Source organism: Crocodylus siamensis, chromosome 2, assembly GCF_052110815.1.
Source record: "Crocodylus siamensis isolate JL-2025a chromosome 2, ASM5211081v1, whole genome shotgun sequence".
Lineage (NCBI taxonomy): Eukaryota > Metazoa > Chordata > Crocodylia > Crocodylidae > Crocodylus > Crocodylus siamensis.
Window position 1 is genome coordinate 199,591,700 of NC_143396.1, and position 14,555 is coordinate 199,606,254.

A 14,555-nucleotide genomic window follows, 5' to 3' on the forward strand; every position below is an offset into this window, starting at 1 on the left:
AGGTGCCCGGCGTGCCCAGGCCCCGGCGGGCGCGAGGCAGGTCCTGCTCGGGAAGCCGGGCTCTGCTCTCCCTCGCCAGTTTCCTGCCGCGGTTCGGGCTCTTTGCCCGCGGGCTCCCGGCTCTGACCTCCGTGGCGCAGAGCGGCTCCTTCTCCCCGTCCCCGGGAGGGGACGGCATTGCAGCAGGCGGGGAAGGGGGGGGGGTCCCCCAGCCCTGCTCGGGGAGGGCAGCGGGAGGAGCCGGCTGCGTGTGCGGAGCTCCCGGCCGCCCTGTTTCCTGGTGCTCTGCTCCCTGACCCCAGTGGCAGCGCCTCTCACTGCACCGCTCCGCGCTCCCCCGGCTTCCCTGCTCTCCCTCCCGCATCCAGCCTGCTCTCATTTTCTTTCTTCCTCCCCCCCTCCTTCCTTCCCACTCCAGCCAGCCGGGGGCGGCGGGGGACACCCTCGGGGTCGAAGGTTTTGCCCTGCCTGCACCGCCCTCCACCTCCCAGCCTTTCTCTCTCTCTTTAAGCACCCCCCGCCCCCCCCCCCCCCCCATGGATCGGCTGCTCTCCCAGCACTGAAGGCATCCCTAGGACACACATCATCACCAGCCCGAAAGAGCAAGGTAAATCCAGCCCGATGACAGAGCGAGGGGGAAGAAATCCAAAGGCACCAAAAAAAAAAAAAAAAAAAAGAAAAAAAGCGTCATAACCAAACACAAAGCCCCGGGTTAGAGGCGCCTTGTCACATCCAAGTGCAAGGGGAGCGGGGAGGGCGCCGCGCAGCAATGCTCGGGATCAGCCCGGCCGCCTCCCCCCGCGCCCGGGTTTTGTTTGCTGTGGGTTTGTGGCGGAGGGGAGCTGCCCCCCCCCGCTGCCGCCCGCTTGCCGGGGAGGGGGGGAGGGGGCGGCAGGGATTTGGCAGGCGAGGAGGCGGCAGGGGATGCATTTTGCTGCCTGTTTACTAGGAGGTCTCGGGCGCTCGGGGTTATGATGTTAGAGCACGACCGGGGGAGGGTAGGCCAGGGAGCATTGTGCTGGCTGGAGACACCGAGGAAGCGGCAGCTCCAGCGGGCGAAACGCAAAGTACAGTCGCAGCCAGCCTGAAATGTAGCGTTTGTTACCATTTTCTGCATGGGAAAAGAGGGTGGGTTTTTTTTTTGGGGGGGGGTTGGTTTTTTCTTTTTGGTGGGGGTTTTTTCCCTCCCCCCCTCCCCGCACACAAGTCGGGAAGGGGCGCTCCAAGAAAAGTAGCGATTGCAAATCGGTTCCTTTTCTGTTCCCAGCCGGAGTTTCCGTCTCTATTTCGCGTGCATTTGCAAGCGTGCTTTGAAATCCCGAGCCCCGAGGCCTCGGGCACTCGGACACCTTTTGGAAAAGGGGGATTTTTTTGCGGGGGGAGCAAGTGAGAAATTGACAGCGACAGTCAAAGCGATCGTGGGGGGGTTTCGCCCCCTTGATTAGGCAGCTTGGTTTTCTTCTCATTCCCCCCCCAAATTCATTTCAGTTTTTATTGCAAAGGGGGGAGGGAACAAAACGGAGCTTTATTTCACGGAGCGGGGAGACGAGAGGATGTAAACTTTATGCACGCAATTTTTTTTTTCTTTTTTGCAGAAATGCTCCCCCCATGGCAATCATAAACACAAGAGCAGTTGCATCAGGAGCTCTCAGGGCGGGTTTGTGCTTCCCCAGGGTCCCTGGGGTGGTGTGTGTGTGTGTTGGATCTGGGTGTATGTGTGTGCGTGTTTGATCGGTGTGGGGGGGCTAGTGTGTGTTTGATTGGTGTGTGGGGGGGCTAGTGTGTGTGTTGGATCTGGGTTTGTGTGTGTGTTTGATCTGGGAGGGGTGTGACTTGGATCTGTGTGAGTGTGTGTGATCGGGGTTGTGTGTGTTTGATTGGGGTATGTAGGGGGAGTGTGTGTGTTGGATTTGGGTTTGTGTGTGTGTTTGATCTGGGAGGGGTGTGACTTGGATCTGTGTGTGTGATCAGGGGTTGTGTGTGTTTGATTGGGGTATGTAGGGGGAGTGTGTGTGTTGGTTCTGGGTGTGTATATTATATGTGTTTGGTCTGGGAGGTGTGTGACTCTTGGATCAGAGTGTGGGGTGGAGTGTGTTTGATCCATGTGTGGGGTGTATGTGTGTGTTGGATCTGGGTGTGTTTTTGTGTGTGTGTGTTTGGTTTGGGAGGTGTTGGATCTGTGTGTGTGTGATCAGGGTGTGTGTGTGGGGGGAGTATGTTTGATCTCTGTGTTTCTGAAGTGTGTGTGTGGGGGTCTAGGTGTATGTGTGATCAGGGTGTGTATTGGGAGTGTGTGTGTGTTCTGGGGGTGTATGTGAGAGTGTGCCTGTGCACTTGATCTCTGTCTGTGATATGGGTGTAAGTGTGGGGGTGTCTGTGTGTTTGGTCTGTGTGTGTGTTTAATTTGAGTGTGTGTGTATGCGTGTGTGTGACTGTGTTGGATCTGGGGATGTGTGTGCGGGTTTGATCTGGGTTGCAGTGCCAGCAGCTGTAGTAGAAGGGGAAGATTGAATGGGATGAATGACGTGGGGGGAAAGGGGGATGTTTTACAAAAGCCAGGATGGTGCCGTGTCAGAGCCATTGGCCACTGATTGTGATCAATCAATCTGAGCCTGGGAAAAGAGTGGGGGTGGGGAAGAGGTAGAGGGAGAGAAAGAACGAAGAAGCACTCAACCCAGCCAGGACTCAGAGCAGCCAGCACAGGGGGTGCCCAGAGGGAGCCCAAGCCAGCAGCCGGGCATGGACTGACTGAGAGAGGAGGTAGTGTGTGCACACTGGTACCACTCATGTCTCTGCCTGCTCCTGAGAGCCACACAACTAAACCGCTTGGCAACTGGATGATTTAAACTGAGGAATCTGCTTGCCATGGCGTTTCAGGCATGAAATGGGGGGAGTCGATAGTGTGTGCTGTGGGGAAGGAGGGGAGAACAAGGTGGTATTTAGGACTGTTCAGTGTGGGTTGTGACTGGGAGCTCTATGGGGCACATGACTGATGTGTTGGTTGTAGCTGTGTTGGTCTAAGGACATAGGCAGACAAGGTTCTTTGGGTAGATGCGATATCTTTTATTTGACCAACTAAATACTGGGAAAATAGTTTTTTGCAAGCTTTTGGGCACAAACACCCTTCTTCAGGCATAGGGAGAGTTTGCTAACTTTTCATGCCTCTGGCTCACCACATCTGGGAAAGCTACCTTGGGAGTGTGTAGAGAATGGGGAGGATGCCTGGTTTTGCGGGGACAGAGGGGGAAAGAATTTTAAAGGCACACTTACACATCAGACTGGATGCCATCCACCAGACTGGGTGCCAAGGCTGAACTTGGAGGTGCATGAAAAGTATAGCAGGGATTTTAGCTAGTTGTTAAATAATCACCAGTATGCTGTCATAAACTAGGAGAGACCAGATAAGCATCTGATTTCCTCCTAGGTTATTGCTGAGGCCAATGCTTGCGTTCGTATTTATTTAATGTGTTGTTTGCTCTGTCAGAGAGGGTATGTAACAGATACCGAATGCCTACTTGAATAAGAAGGATTGGCATGAAACCTCTTTTTTTAACCCTTCTATCATAAAAGACTTCGAATCTGCATAAGCCAAGTATCGGTCAAAAGGGGGAAGTGTTGATTTTTCCCGTTTAGGATCCAAATGTGTTTGTTTGAGGGGGATATATTTTTCATACCCTTGCCATAGCCCTGGAAAGTGCTTTTGTGTGTAATTTTATTTCTGTTATATTCCAAATGGAATTTTAAATGCTGCTCAGTCTGAACTACCCCTCCACGCGTTGATCTCTTGACACTGTTCAATTTTGTTATGTTAGATGAAAAACCAAAATGGGCTGTGGGACAAAATGTATATTACGGTCCACTGCTTTAAAAATGTTCTGTCTTGTATGTTTTATCAGTTTTAAAATTAAGCAGGTCTGTACAGTAACGTATATCTTTGTAACATGCTAAATCCTAAACACACCCTGAAAGATGATTATTGTTATTTCCTGAATAACCTCTGACATGTCATTAGCAAAACACAATATACTAAAATACTTTGCTTAATAGTTTTACGATCCTCTTTTTCGCCTAAAAATTATATGGTTAGAAATGGCTAAGAGTGCACACACCATGTTGCACTTGACAGCAGTGAAAAAAAATGCAACTGTTCTTTTGTGCTCATCTTTTGTATGTAATCTTAGTGAGTGCTCGCTGTTAGAGGGGTGAGAAGAAGAGTAGTGATGAAAAAAAGAGCCTTTTTTCTTGGGCCTCATATAAATGTGTTTATGGAAGTTTTAAAGCGCTGTGCATCTGTTTGACAATGTCTTCAAACAACTTCATATTAAAGAAGTGAATAATCAAACACCTGATAGGTGAGCTGTATTGCTATACAAAATCATTAAAGTGGGAAAATGGAATTGAAGAAGTTGGGAGCCCAGTCATCTATTTAACTTTTTTCAGGTTTTTTATTTGTTATTGTTCTTCTATTTAACAGGAAGCTTTGTTTGACTTCTGCCTTATTTAAATATAGACAAAAGATTAAACGTTATAGGAGGCCAACTTTAGTTTTTACTTTTAAAATAACAAACTCAGCTTAAAAGTATTTTATGTCTTTCCAGTGCTCTCCTGACATTTGTTTTATGCCAGTGTGCAAAAATTCTATTTTTGTAATAAATAGATTGAAAAAAGAGATACTTAAGAGAGACTTATTTTTATATGTAATTCATTCTAATGAGCAAATGATTTTTTTTTCTGAGTTAACAGCAATATGAAATTTAATGTCCTGACCTTTGCTTCCACTAGTCTAGTAAAATCACAATGGCTTAGCTTTTCTAAAGAACTAAGCAAATTTTTGTGGTTGCTTTTATGTTCTTGTTTTACACAGTAGATTTTGATTGCAAAAATAAGATTGGACATGTAATTTCCACGTTACTTCCTAATTTATGCAAACGCTGAAATTCTTGCTGTATAAAAATGCATATTTTTTCCTCATAAGCCTTGATGGCTAGCATTCTTTTTAATGACAGTCATTTTTCTAACAGGAAGATGTTTTCATTTGTATTTACTTTTCAGTGCAGTGCAATTATGCAGTTCTACGCTGCATACTCTTCATAGGCTGCATCTCAGAAGAATTACAGTACTTAGAACAGGACTGCAATTTGAAGCAGGTGTTGTGTTTTACTGTTATGCAAAATAACAGTAAAATATAATTGTGAGGGAAATTAAGGAAACAGCTGCAAACTTAGTATGGAAACCACTACATTATGATTAGTAAGCAGTTGTTACACATATCTTACATCACACTAGCAGAGTCGTAAACCTTACCTTGCTGATTTTCTCCTGCCATTTCTACTATACTTGTGAGGGCAGTTTAGTACAAAGACAATATAATGCCTTACAGACACATACTAAGTCACAAGTGTGTCTTTCTCGATGGGAACTTTATGGTTTGGTTTCATCTCAGCTGCCTTTTACTGATACAGGAGATGGAGGAGAAAACCCAATTACTCCAATGAAGGTTGTGGAATTTCTTAACCCAAGTAACATATGGAAACCTACATAGGCCTGAAGTTGTAAAATAATAAAATAAATGGCCTATAGCAGGCCATCTGCCATTTCCGGGCCATTTTTGTAGACTTTTATGCCAAACTGGAAACAAATCTTGGTATTAAAATATATTTTGAATACAAATAGAAGATTTTAAATGTGTGATGTGACACATAACAGACATACTTTTGTTTAGAAGCTAGGAAGAGTCCAAGAATCTCACCATGGGAAAGACATTGTATAGCTTGATGCCTAAGGCTCAGATCAGCCTCTTATCTATTTTATGCTTTCTTTCCCATCCAGGAGAGATTTACTTTTGTAACTTACACAGAAATGCAAAAATCTAATCTTGGGTCTAATAATTAAGAGGACAGATCCTCAGCTGGCATAGATCTAATTTCTTTAAAGTCAATGAAGCTGGAATGGTTTCCCGCAGCAGAAGATGTCTCATAATTAGCACTTTCATACACCTTTGCATCATGAAAGCACTTTGCACACCTTACCTGAACAATTTCACAAAGTCCTCATGACAGAGGGTAGACTTGTCTCCTCATTTAATAGGCTGGGGGGAAATGAGGAGTATGTAGGAACTGGAGGTGGGATTTAGATACTGTACGAGTTCCTGGCTCAGACGCCTATTCTCACACAATAGAGTGTTCCCAAACTCAATGCTAAAACATTAAAACTGCCTTGAAGTAGGTAAAGAAAAACATTTGAATTGGAGGTAAAGAAAAGAATTTGACAGACTGCTGTTGCTACAGTTACATGACATTGGATGCACCAACAAACCTCCTAGTGCTTTAGTGATTGGCAAATTGTGAAGCTGGAGCTCAGGTATGAGAATGTGGACAGAGGGGCTCATTTTTCTTTTCTCCTATGGGTAGAATTCTCATAATAGAAATTATATAAATGCCTAGAAAGGAATATCTACTAACAGCAGCAGATAAATCCCAAGTGTTGGTTTATGTATAGAAAGCTCAGTTTTGTTGGTGGAATGTAGCACATGAGCATTTCAGTAATGTTGCTCAATTACGAGCTTTTCTTCACAAATATAAATACTTTGATCCAAAGCTTTCTGAATTTACCCTTTGTTACAGCATTGTAAGATACCCTGCCTTGTATTCAACTTCCAGAAGATCTGTCAAAATGTAACTGTAAAACTATAAAACAGCACTTCAGAAGGGTTGAGTACATTTGTGGAAAGCCATTTGGATTTTAGAAAGTTAGATCAGTTATTAATTTTCTTAAGATGTAATTAGTACAAGGTGTTTGAAATAAAGAAGAATAGTAAATATGAAGCATTTAGCTAGGTCTTCCCATACAGATTATTTTGTATTGGTGTATTCCATAAAACCTTTTTTTCAACAGTTTTTACTGAAACTGTGCAAAATGAGGAAACCTTAAAGAAAAGATTCAGGAATAATTAACTTTTAGTGATTGAGTGCCATGGTAATGGGTGTATTGTATGGGTAGATACAGATTTCCAAAGGGCCAAATTGAGGTTTAGCAACAGTTTTATCCTTTTATGGGCCTGGGTCTTTAAGCAGTGTCTCTGTGTCTTTTTTTCCTTTGTAGAGGTCCACAGTGTTGATGAGGAGATCCTTGGGTTCAGACGTTGGCTGGAACACAATGCTCTTCCGCATACTTGGCTCTGGAAAGTTGTAAGTTGCTCATGTCTATAAAGAGGAAGGATGGCTCATGGAATTCCTTCACAAGGCAAAGTTACCATAACAGTGGATGAATACAGTTCAAATCCAACCCAAGCGTTTACACACTACAACATTAACCAGAGCAGGTTCCAGCCTCCACATGTACACATGTAAGTTTTTTGAATTTCGCTTTTTAAGATTATTTAAAGTGAGGACTGCTAAGTGAACATTGAGTTTTGGTTGAAAACCTGGAACGATTGTCAAAGAAAGTACTTGACAATGCCTGTGGCATAATGTATTTTGACAAATAGTACATCCGCTCTTAACGCGAATCACTGTCCTCTCCCAGGAGCAATGGCAGAACTTTGTGAAGCTCATCAGAGTATGTGAGGTGCAGGTTCTGAAACCAAATCAAAGCATTCCTGGTTTCACTAGAACTCACCCAGGGACAGTTTCTTTAAAAATGTAAGCCTCCTTCCCCCACCCAATCAGCTGCGAAATAGGCCTAATTGGGACTAATTGTCCCCCCATCACTGAATCCTTTGTCCTTCTTGTTATGAGTGGAACGTGTGCGGCATGCTGCATTCCACTCACAACAAGGAGGACAAAGGAATCAGGGACAGCGGAACAATTAGTCCCAAGAGATACAAATACTGTGTTAAAATAACGTTCATGGCCTGAACTTAAACCAACAAAAGCATGGGAAATTCAGACCTATGTCTCTTTACTTCACCTAGTTAGTCCTTGGTATTGTATGTCTTGTAAGATCATTCTACAGTGTGGTACCTAGGCACAATGGGGTGCCTTAAGGACTAAGTGGTAGCTGTAACTTTGAATTTCCTTCCTATTGTTTGGTTAAGCCTGATCCTTATCAGTTTTTTAAGTTTTTCTTTCCCCCCTCTTTTTTTGTACAAATAGTCTCAAAAGTATGTTAAACTGTAAAACAAAAGGGACATCTCTTGACCTCGCAGGGGCCACTGTTAAACTGAAGTTTGCTTGTTATCTGGCTGTTGCATTTGATAGGACTTTTGCATAATAAAAGTGCTAAAGCAGGATGCGGCTTTACAGCATTCTTGTTATGCAAAATTCTGCCAAGAGTTTGACAATGTAACAGTTCTGCACCTTCCTCTGGGATTTTCTATGGTAAAAATATTCATAAACTCCTAATGCATTGGTGGAGTTCCTGGGAGGAAGGGTTTTCAGGAGCAGCTATTGTAGAGTAGCAACTTTCCAGAGTTGGAAAAGTTGACCTTAATTATATTAAGTTATTGTGGTTGCAAAGATCATATTACTCTGCTTTCAAGCCAAAACTCTCCTTACTGCTTACTGCTCCACAGCACAGATCTCTTATCAGCAGTGCAGATCTCTGTTTCACATGCTGCAGTCCAGATTGCCTTTCTGACTCTCATCAATAGCAATAGAAGTTTTATGTACAGAATAAGCAGTCAAGAGTCATGCTGCTTTAAGCGGCCCATTCCAAATCCCATTGAATCCAGCAGGAATTTGCTATTGACATCAGTAGGAATTAATCAGGCCGGAAGACTAGAAACACTATATAACTTATGTTTTTTAAAATTCAGTTGACTTGTTCTAGGAGAGTGTAGTAACAGTAAGAATGTTTGATCTTGATAGACTCGTTGGTTGTAGCCGTGTTGGTCTAAGGACATAGGCAGACAAGGTTTTTTGGGTAGATGTGGTATCTTTTATTAGACGAACTAAAATATTTTATTTCTAATAGAAGATATCACATCTATCCAAAGAACCTTACCTGCCTATGATGTTGATAATATTTTTGTGCCTCTGTAAACCAAAATAGTTTGGCGCAAGTTTTAAAGGAAAGTTTCATTGAAGTTTTATTGAATTAGTGAAAAAAACTAACTGAAAATGAAATAGGAAAGTGATTATTTGCAACACAATGAAAGAAAGCTGTAGTGGCATTGCTTTTATGTCAACAGTTTAAAAGAAGGGTGTAACTAAATGAGTAAGAAGATGGAGTGGTGTGCAGAGGAAATGACTTTTCAACCGAAAATTAAAAGAACTGGATGGGAGTATGGTAAATTACAAGACATACAGAGGGAGAAAGGCTGAGTTTTAGCAGTAGGTCTGTATAGCAGATGACAAACTTTAGCAAACTGATAGAGGAAGAAAAGGCAGGATTTGGGAAAAGTGTAGAAGGGAATGGGGGCACCATGGCATCAAGTCTGGTTGATCAGAATAAGGGAGTCAGCTCTGGGGCTGGAGGTAGGAGAGAAGGGCTTCTGAGGAGGATGATCATTTGCCTTCTCGGGGTGTTTATAACAGAGCCTGCATGCGTAAATGAGAAAGAGGACATCACCAGACCAAGACCTTGAGAAGAAAATAGGGAAAGGAATGTTAACAAAGGCACGCTGCTTTTATTACATTGCTGCATGTTCTGTATTGCCACAGAATCAGTATTTATGCAGTACTTTCTTGTTTGGGCTTAATGCCTCTTTCTCCCCCCTTCTCCTTAAAGGCAAGTTACAAAGCAGACAGAGTGATATCATGATATTAGTCAGTTAGCAAACAAAATGGTATACTTGAGGAGTAAGCGTTGTGTAGCACAGGTAACTTGTGCTAAGGGCCTAGTATGTTGCTTTGTTTTGTGCAGCATATTGCACAGGTAGAACACAATTTGAGGACCAAGTTATCAGGGAAGATCCCTTGTTTTTTTCTTCAAAGAATTTTCATAATGACGTGTCCATAAGGCATCTTTGTGGGGTTTTTGTCTTTGTGAGTGGAGGTAAGGGCTTATGAGTCAGATAAAAAGAGGCTGCTTAATACAGTTTATTCTGGAATGACTGATCTACATGCATTCTTGTATATGCCACATGCATTCTCACAATGGTATAACATTGCAAATCAGTGGAACTTCGGCATGGAACTGCAGCGGAAATGTTATTAGATTCATGCCTATTGTTTTATGTGAGACCCTCTTTCCCCTTTTCCATTTGATGTCTCTTTTTAGGACAGAGATACATAGTGTAATTAGCACAGAAAAGAGACAATTTCTCTTGTGTTCTAATCCTGGTTCCTACCCTGACACTTTCTGTACAATGAGTGAATCAATTTAAAAGGGCCTATCAGGAAAAAAGGCTTTTATTAAAAGCCCATTTGCTTACTCTAGGTACTAATAGCGGTTTCAGTTTTTTTACAAATGTAACGGAGATTTTCCCCAATTATATTATTTTTCTTTTCCCACTTCCTTTCCTTGGACAAGGTGAAAAAAGGCCAGTTTTGCTTTTTGCATTGTCTTGATTCTGCTTTGTGAGCATATTGATGGCACGCTTTGTTTGGAGAGACCTTGTGACAAAAAATCCTGTTTTCATTAATATTAAAAAAATTACAATATTTCTCCGAGATTTTTGAAACCTATCTGTTTTACATTTTCAGGCTCAGTTATCAGATAGCAATCTGCTTATGGGAGAGGAACAAAACTGCCATTTATGCCCTTTTTGCTTAATAATATCTAAAGAAGATATGAGTGTCTTTCCTCAAAAGATTTTTACTTGTTTTTATATTAGAAATTTCAAGAATATGATTTCTTTTTTCCTCCTGAGTCTGCTGAAGGTCTCTTGGAGGATTCAAAGAAATAGGATAAGATCTTTCACATTTTTTATTGGAGGAATTGAATCTTTAACAATGAGAACTTTTTCCAACTGCTTGCAGACAGTTGTTTAAATTGGACTTAAAAATAATTACAAACAAGAAAGTTATGAACAATCTGAATAGCAATCTCAATTTAGTTTCACTTCTTAGGTAACAATTTCATCCTAACAGTTCTCCAATTATCCCTAATCTAAATCAGGGAAAAGAACATGAAAGAAAATCGGTAATACAATAAACAAGAAGGTAGAAAACTACTTTAAAAATAAACAGATTATCAGGACTTTTAAATAAATTGAGTACATGTATCATTTATTCAGAATAGGAGCTCTTTGGCACAGACCTTTTTTCACCTGTATGCTTATATAGCACCCATCCTAATGGGGTTCTAATTGTGACTAAAACTGTATGGGTAATATTATTGATATAATAAGATAGGGGGAAAGACTTTTTCTGTTAAGCATTCTTTAGTTTTCTATTTTGGCATATACAAAATATTATTCAGTGGAGATGGTTAAAATTGGTTCACAAAAAGAGGCATTTCCAAGTATAAGTAATGTTTTACATGTTATCAAAATGAAACAATTATTTTATTTTCATTCGAATTGAAACAAATATTTCAGCTTTCTGAGTTTTCACCCCATACTCTTTTTCCAAAGGAAAAGGTAGGAAAACTGGGCAAAAAAGAAACCTGAAGCAAGCAGGAGACCAAACTAAAGAGTATTATATATGTAGTTTTTAATAAAAAGGTATTTTTCTTTTTGTTTTCACACCAAATAAATAAAAATCACGTACTTCCAGGGATACTGGGGGGCAGGGAGGATTCTAAAAGCATTCTTTAGTATTTTTCTTGGAAAATATTTAACTATTTTGTGACCAGTCCCTTTGTTTACTCCACAAGAGCATTTGTATGGTTTTTTTAGCTGTAAACCCCCACTCCTTCACACTGCTCCATTTAGATGGATGTTCATGACTTCAGTGAGACTCTGCCCTGGTGTCAGCATCTGACTGTGCAAAATGGTTTGTTGGGATGGGGTCATTGCTTTTAATATATACTTTGAAGATGAATAGTGTAAACATTAATATTATCATATTAAATATATACTTTAAGGATGTTTTATCACTGGTTGGAATAAGGAGAGTGGAGATTTCAGTAGAGAAGCAATGGGACACATTGAAGGGCTAGATTATATGATTACATTATGCTGTTATATCTCCCTTTGAGCACGTCTACACAAGATGCTTCTGTGTAGTCAATACTGCACATTTATTTAGTACTTGAATTAGCAAGTAGTTACCAGAGTTACCACAGTAGTGCCGGTGAGTGTCTTTTAGGCGATGTTACTGTGTTAGATAGTACTAGACCGTAATGTATTAGTACTGTCAGTTAGGGGTGTGTAAAATGGGTCACATTCAATTTGTATATGGATTTGGCCTGAATTGAGGACAATGATTCAATTAATTGTTTCAGATCACCGTCCCTGATTTGAGTCGGCTGAATCTGAATCTGACGATTTGATGCTGATTCAGAGAATCAGTGATTTGGCCACAGACACAGCTTTAAATGTTTTTTTCTACATGCCTCTAGGTACCAGGTGGCTTGTGAATGCTGCGATGCTGGGGTGGATGGAGAGTCCCACAGGAGTGTGGGGTGGGGGCCCCCCTATGTGCTTGGCGGCAAACCTGGAAGTGGACCGGAAGTACTTCTGGCCCGTTTCTGGGTCCACCGGGGACTGCGCGGGAGGCCGTGCCTGCCTGGCTCGGCGATCAGCCATGGGGGGACCCCAGATGCCCCCCAGACCTAGGAGGCACCAGTTACTGAGATGTGGGGGAGCGAAGCTCCCCTTTGCACTCCCCGGAGGTCTTGGTCCACTTCCGGGTCTCCCGCTGAGCACGCTGGGGAGCCCCCCTGTGTTCTTGTGGGACATTCCATCCACCCCAGCATTGCAGCATTCACGAGCCATCTGGTACCTAGAGGTATATAGAAAAAACATTTAAAGCTGTGTCTATGTCTGAATCACCAAATCTTTGTGAGTCTCTGTGATTCAATTTGGAGGGTTCCAATTCAGATTTGGGGATTAAAGCGTTTTCTGATTCTGTTCGGATTTGGAGATTTGGGCACCGAATCAGACGAAATCTCTGCCGATCAAAACTTTGCATAGCTTTACTCTCTGTGCTGATGCACCACTGTGCAGTATTTTTCAGCTACTGTGCAGTCAGTGTCTTGTGTAGACGATCCCTGTGTGGAAACCCTTATTCCAGAATAGAATATGTTAGCATAACTACCAGAATATAAGGATAATTATGCTGAAAAAAATTCAGTATGTAGTTTTATAGTAATGTAACTTACCTGGGGAAGACACATGTGATACATTTTTCTTTCTGTATTGGTCCAATTCTGTACTCAGTCAGTCTTTAAAACTCCCACTGAAGTCAGTTTGAGGTCCACTCATATTCTTATGATCAAGGATTTAGTTTCTAATTAAGGCTGATATTATTTATTTATAGTTTATAGTACTTAGGGTCTGAAGGGACCTAAACAGATCATCAGGTCTGACCCTCTGCCCCGGGCAGGAATGGGTGCTGGGATCATATCACCCTAGCCAAATATCTGTCCAGCCTCCACTTGAAGACCCCCAAGGTAGGAGAGAGCACCACCTCACTTGGGAGCCAATTCCAGAGCCTGGCAGCCCTAACTGTAATGTAATGCCTCCTGATGTCCAGCCTGAACCTTCTCTCTAACAATTCATTTTCTTGACATTTTGTTTTATCAGGACATTCTGAGATCATGATAGTGTATGATAGTGTGGGTGAATATATAATTTAGGTTGGAAGGAAACTGAATATATAATTTAGGTTGTTAAAATCCTAACAGTTGAGTTTTGTTTCTCCACAGGTATTTTGTATGACTGTAGGCAGATAGAGCACTTAAGGGATTCTAACATCTTAAAAAGTTATAATTTTTTTTAAACCAGCATTTCCTTTCCCTGTGTTACTAGTAACACCTTTACTGATAACATCTAAAAGTTCAATTTACTTCCTAGTGCATCCTCTTTTAGAAGAAATAAAGCAAGCAGACTGAACAAACAAACAAACACCATGGCTCAGACTGAGCAAGGTCCTTAACCTGCAAACATGTATATGGTGAAACATATGTATGCAAGATCAGGGTCTTGCTCTGGATAGTGACAACAGAATAGACACTTCTCTTTCAATTGGGGTATAGGTCTGGTTCTTAGGCTGCAGGACAAAGGAAGCCAAGTGTGAACGTGGTAATTAAAATGTTTCATTGAATTTTTTTAAAGATGATGGGAATATTTCTAATAGTCATAATTTTTTAAAAACAGTTATTTTACAGAATGTAAATTTGACATCATATTTGACTGGCCTGTGTCCCTTTAGCTTTCCATTGTGGCTAAAATTCTTCATCTGTTAAAGGAGAAGAATAATACTTATTTACCTGACAAAGACAGTCATTTAATTCTTTGTATTAATATCACTTAAAAATTCTTAAGTAGAAAGTGTTGTGAAAGTGAAAGTAATATCTGGCTGCTGGTTTTGGATTACCAAAATTTAAATTTAGGCTCCAGTGATGTAAATTCTTTTGTCCAAGTGTTCAAGTTTAAAAATCTGAATGAAGTAATTGGAAGTAACTGGAACTATAAGTACGTAACATTAAACCTGACTATAAGTGTTTAGAGGATTGGGGCCTATAAATTAAATTTTGGCCCTAGTGAAGTCAATGGAGCTTGAGTG

At 41.6% G+C, this 14,555-nt stretch overlaps 1 protein-coding gene across 5 annotated transcripts in view; it reads left to right on the forward strand.

Annotated features, from left to right (window-relative positions):
- Positions 1-245: 245 nt before the first annotated feature.
- The window catches only part of MPPED2 (metallophosphoesterase domain containing 2), a 148,669-nt gene continuing 134,359 nt past the window's right edge, over positions 246-14,555 (forward strand). The window contains exons 1-3 of one of the 5 annotated variants that reach the window (XM_090032805.1): positions 246-607; positions 1,596-1,657; positions 7,102-7,345. In XM_090032805.1, coding sequence (XP_089888931.1) covers positions 7,218-7,345 — 128 coding nt within the window. In that variant the 5' untranslated portion in view covers positions 246-607; positions 1,596-1,657; positions 7,102-7,217. Of the gene's footprint in view, positions 608-801; positions 821-905; positions 1,092-1,595; positions 1,658-1,818; positions 2,761-7,101; positions 7,346-14,555 lie in introns of those variants that run through there. The other 4 variants (XM_090032803.1, XM_090032807.1, XM_090032804.1 and 1 more) reach the window with 4 other exon arrangements.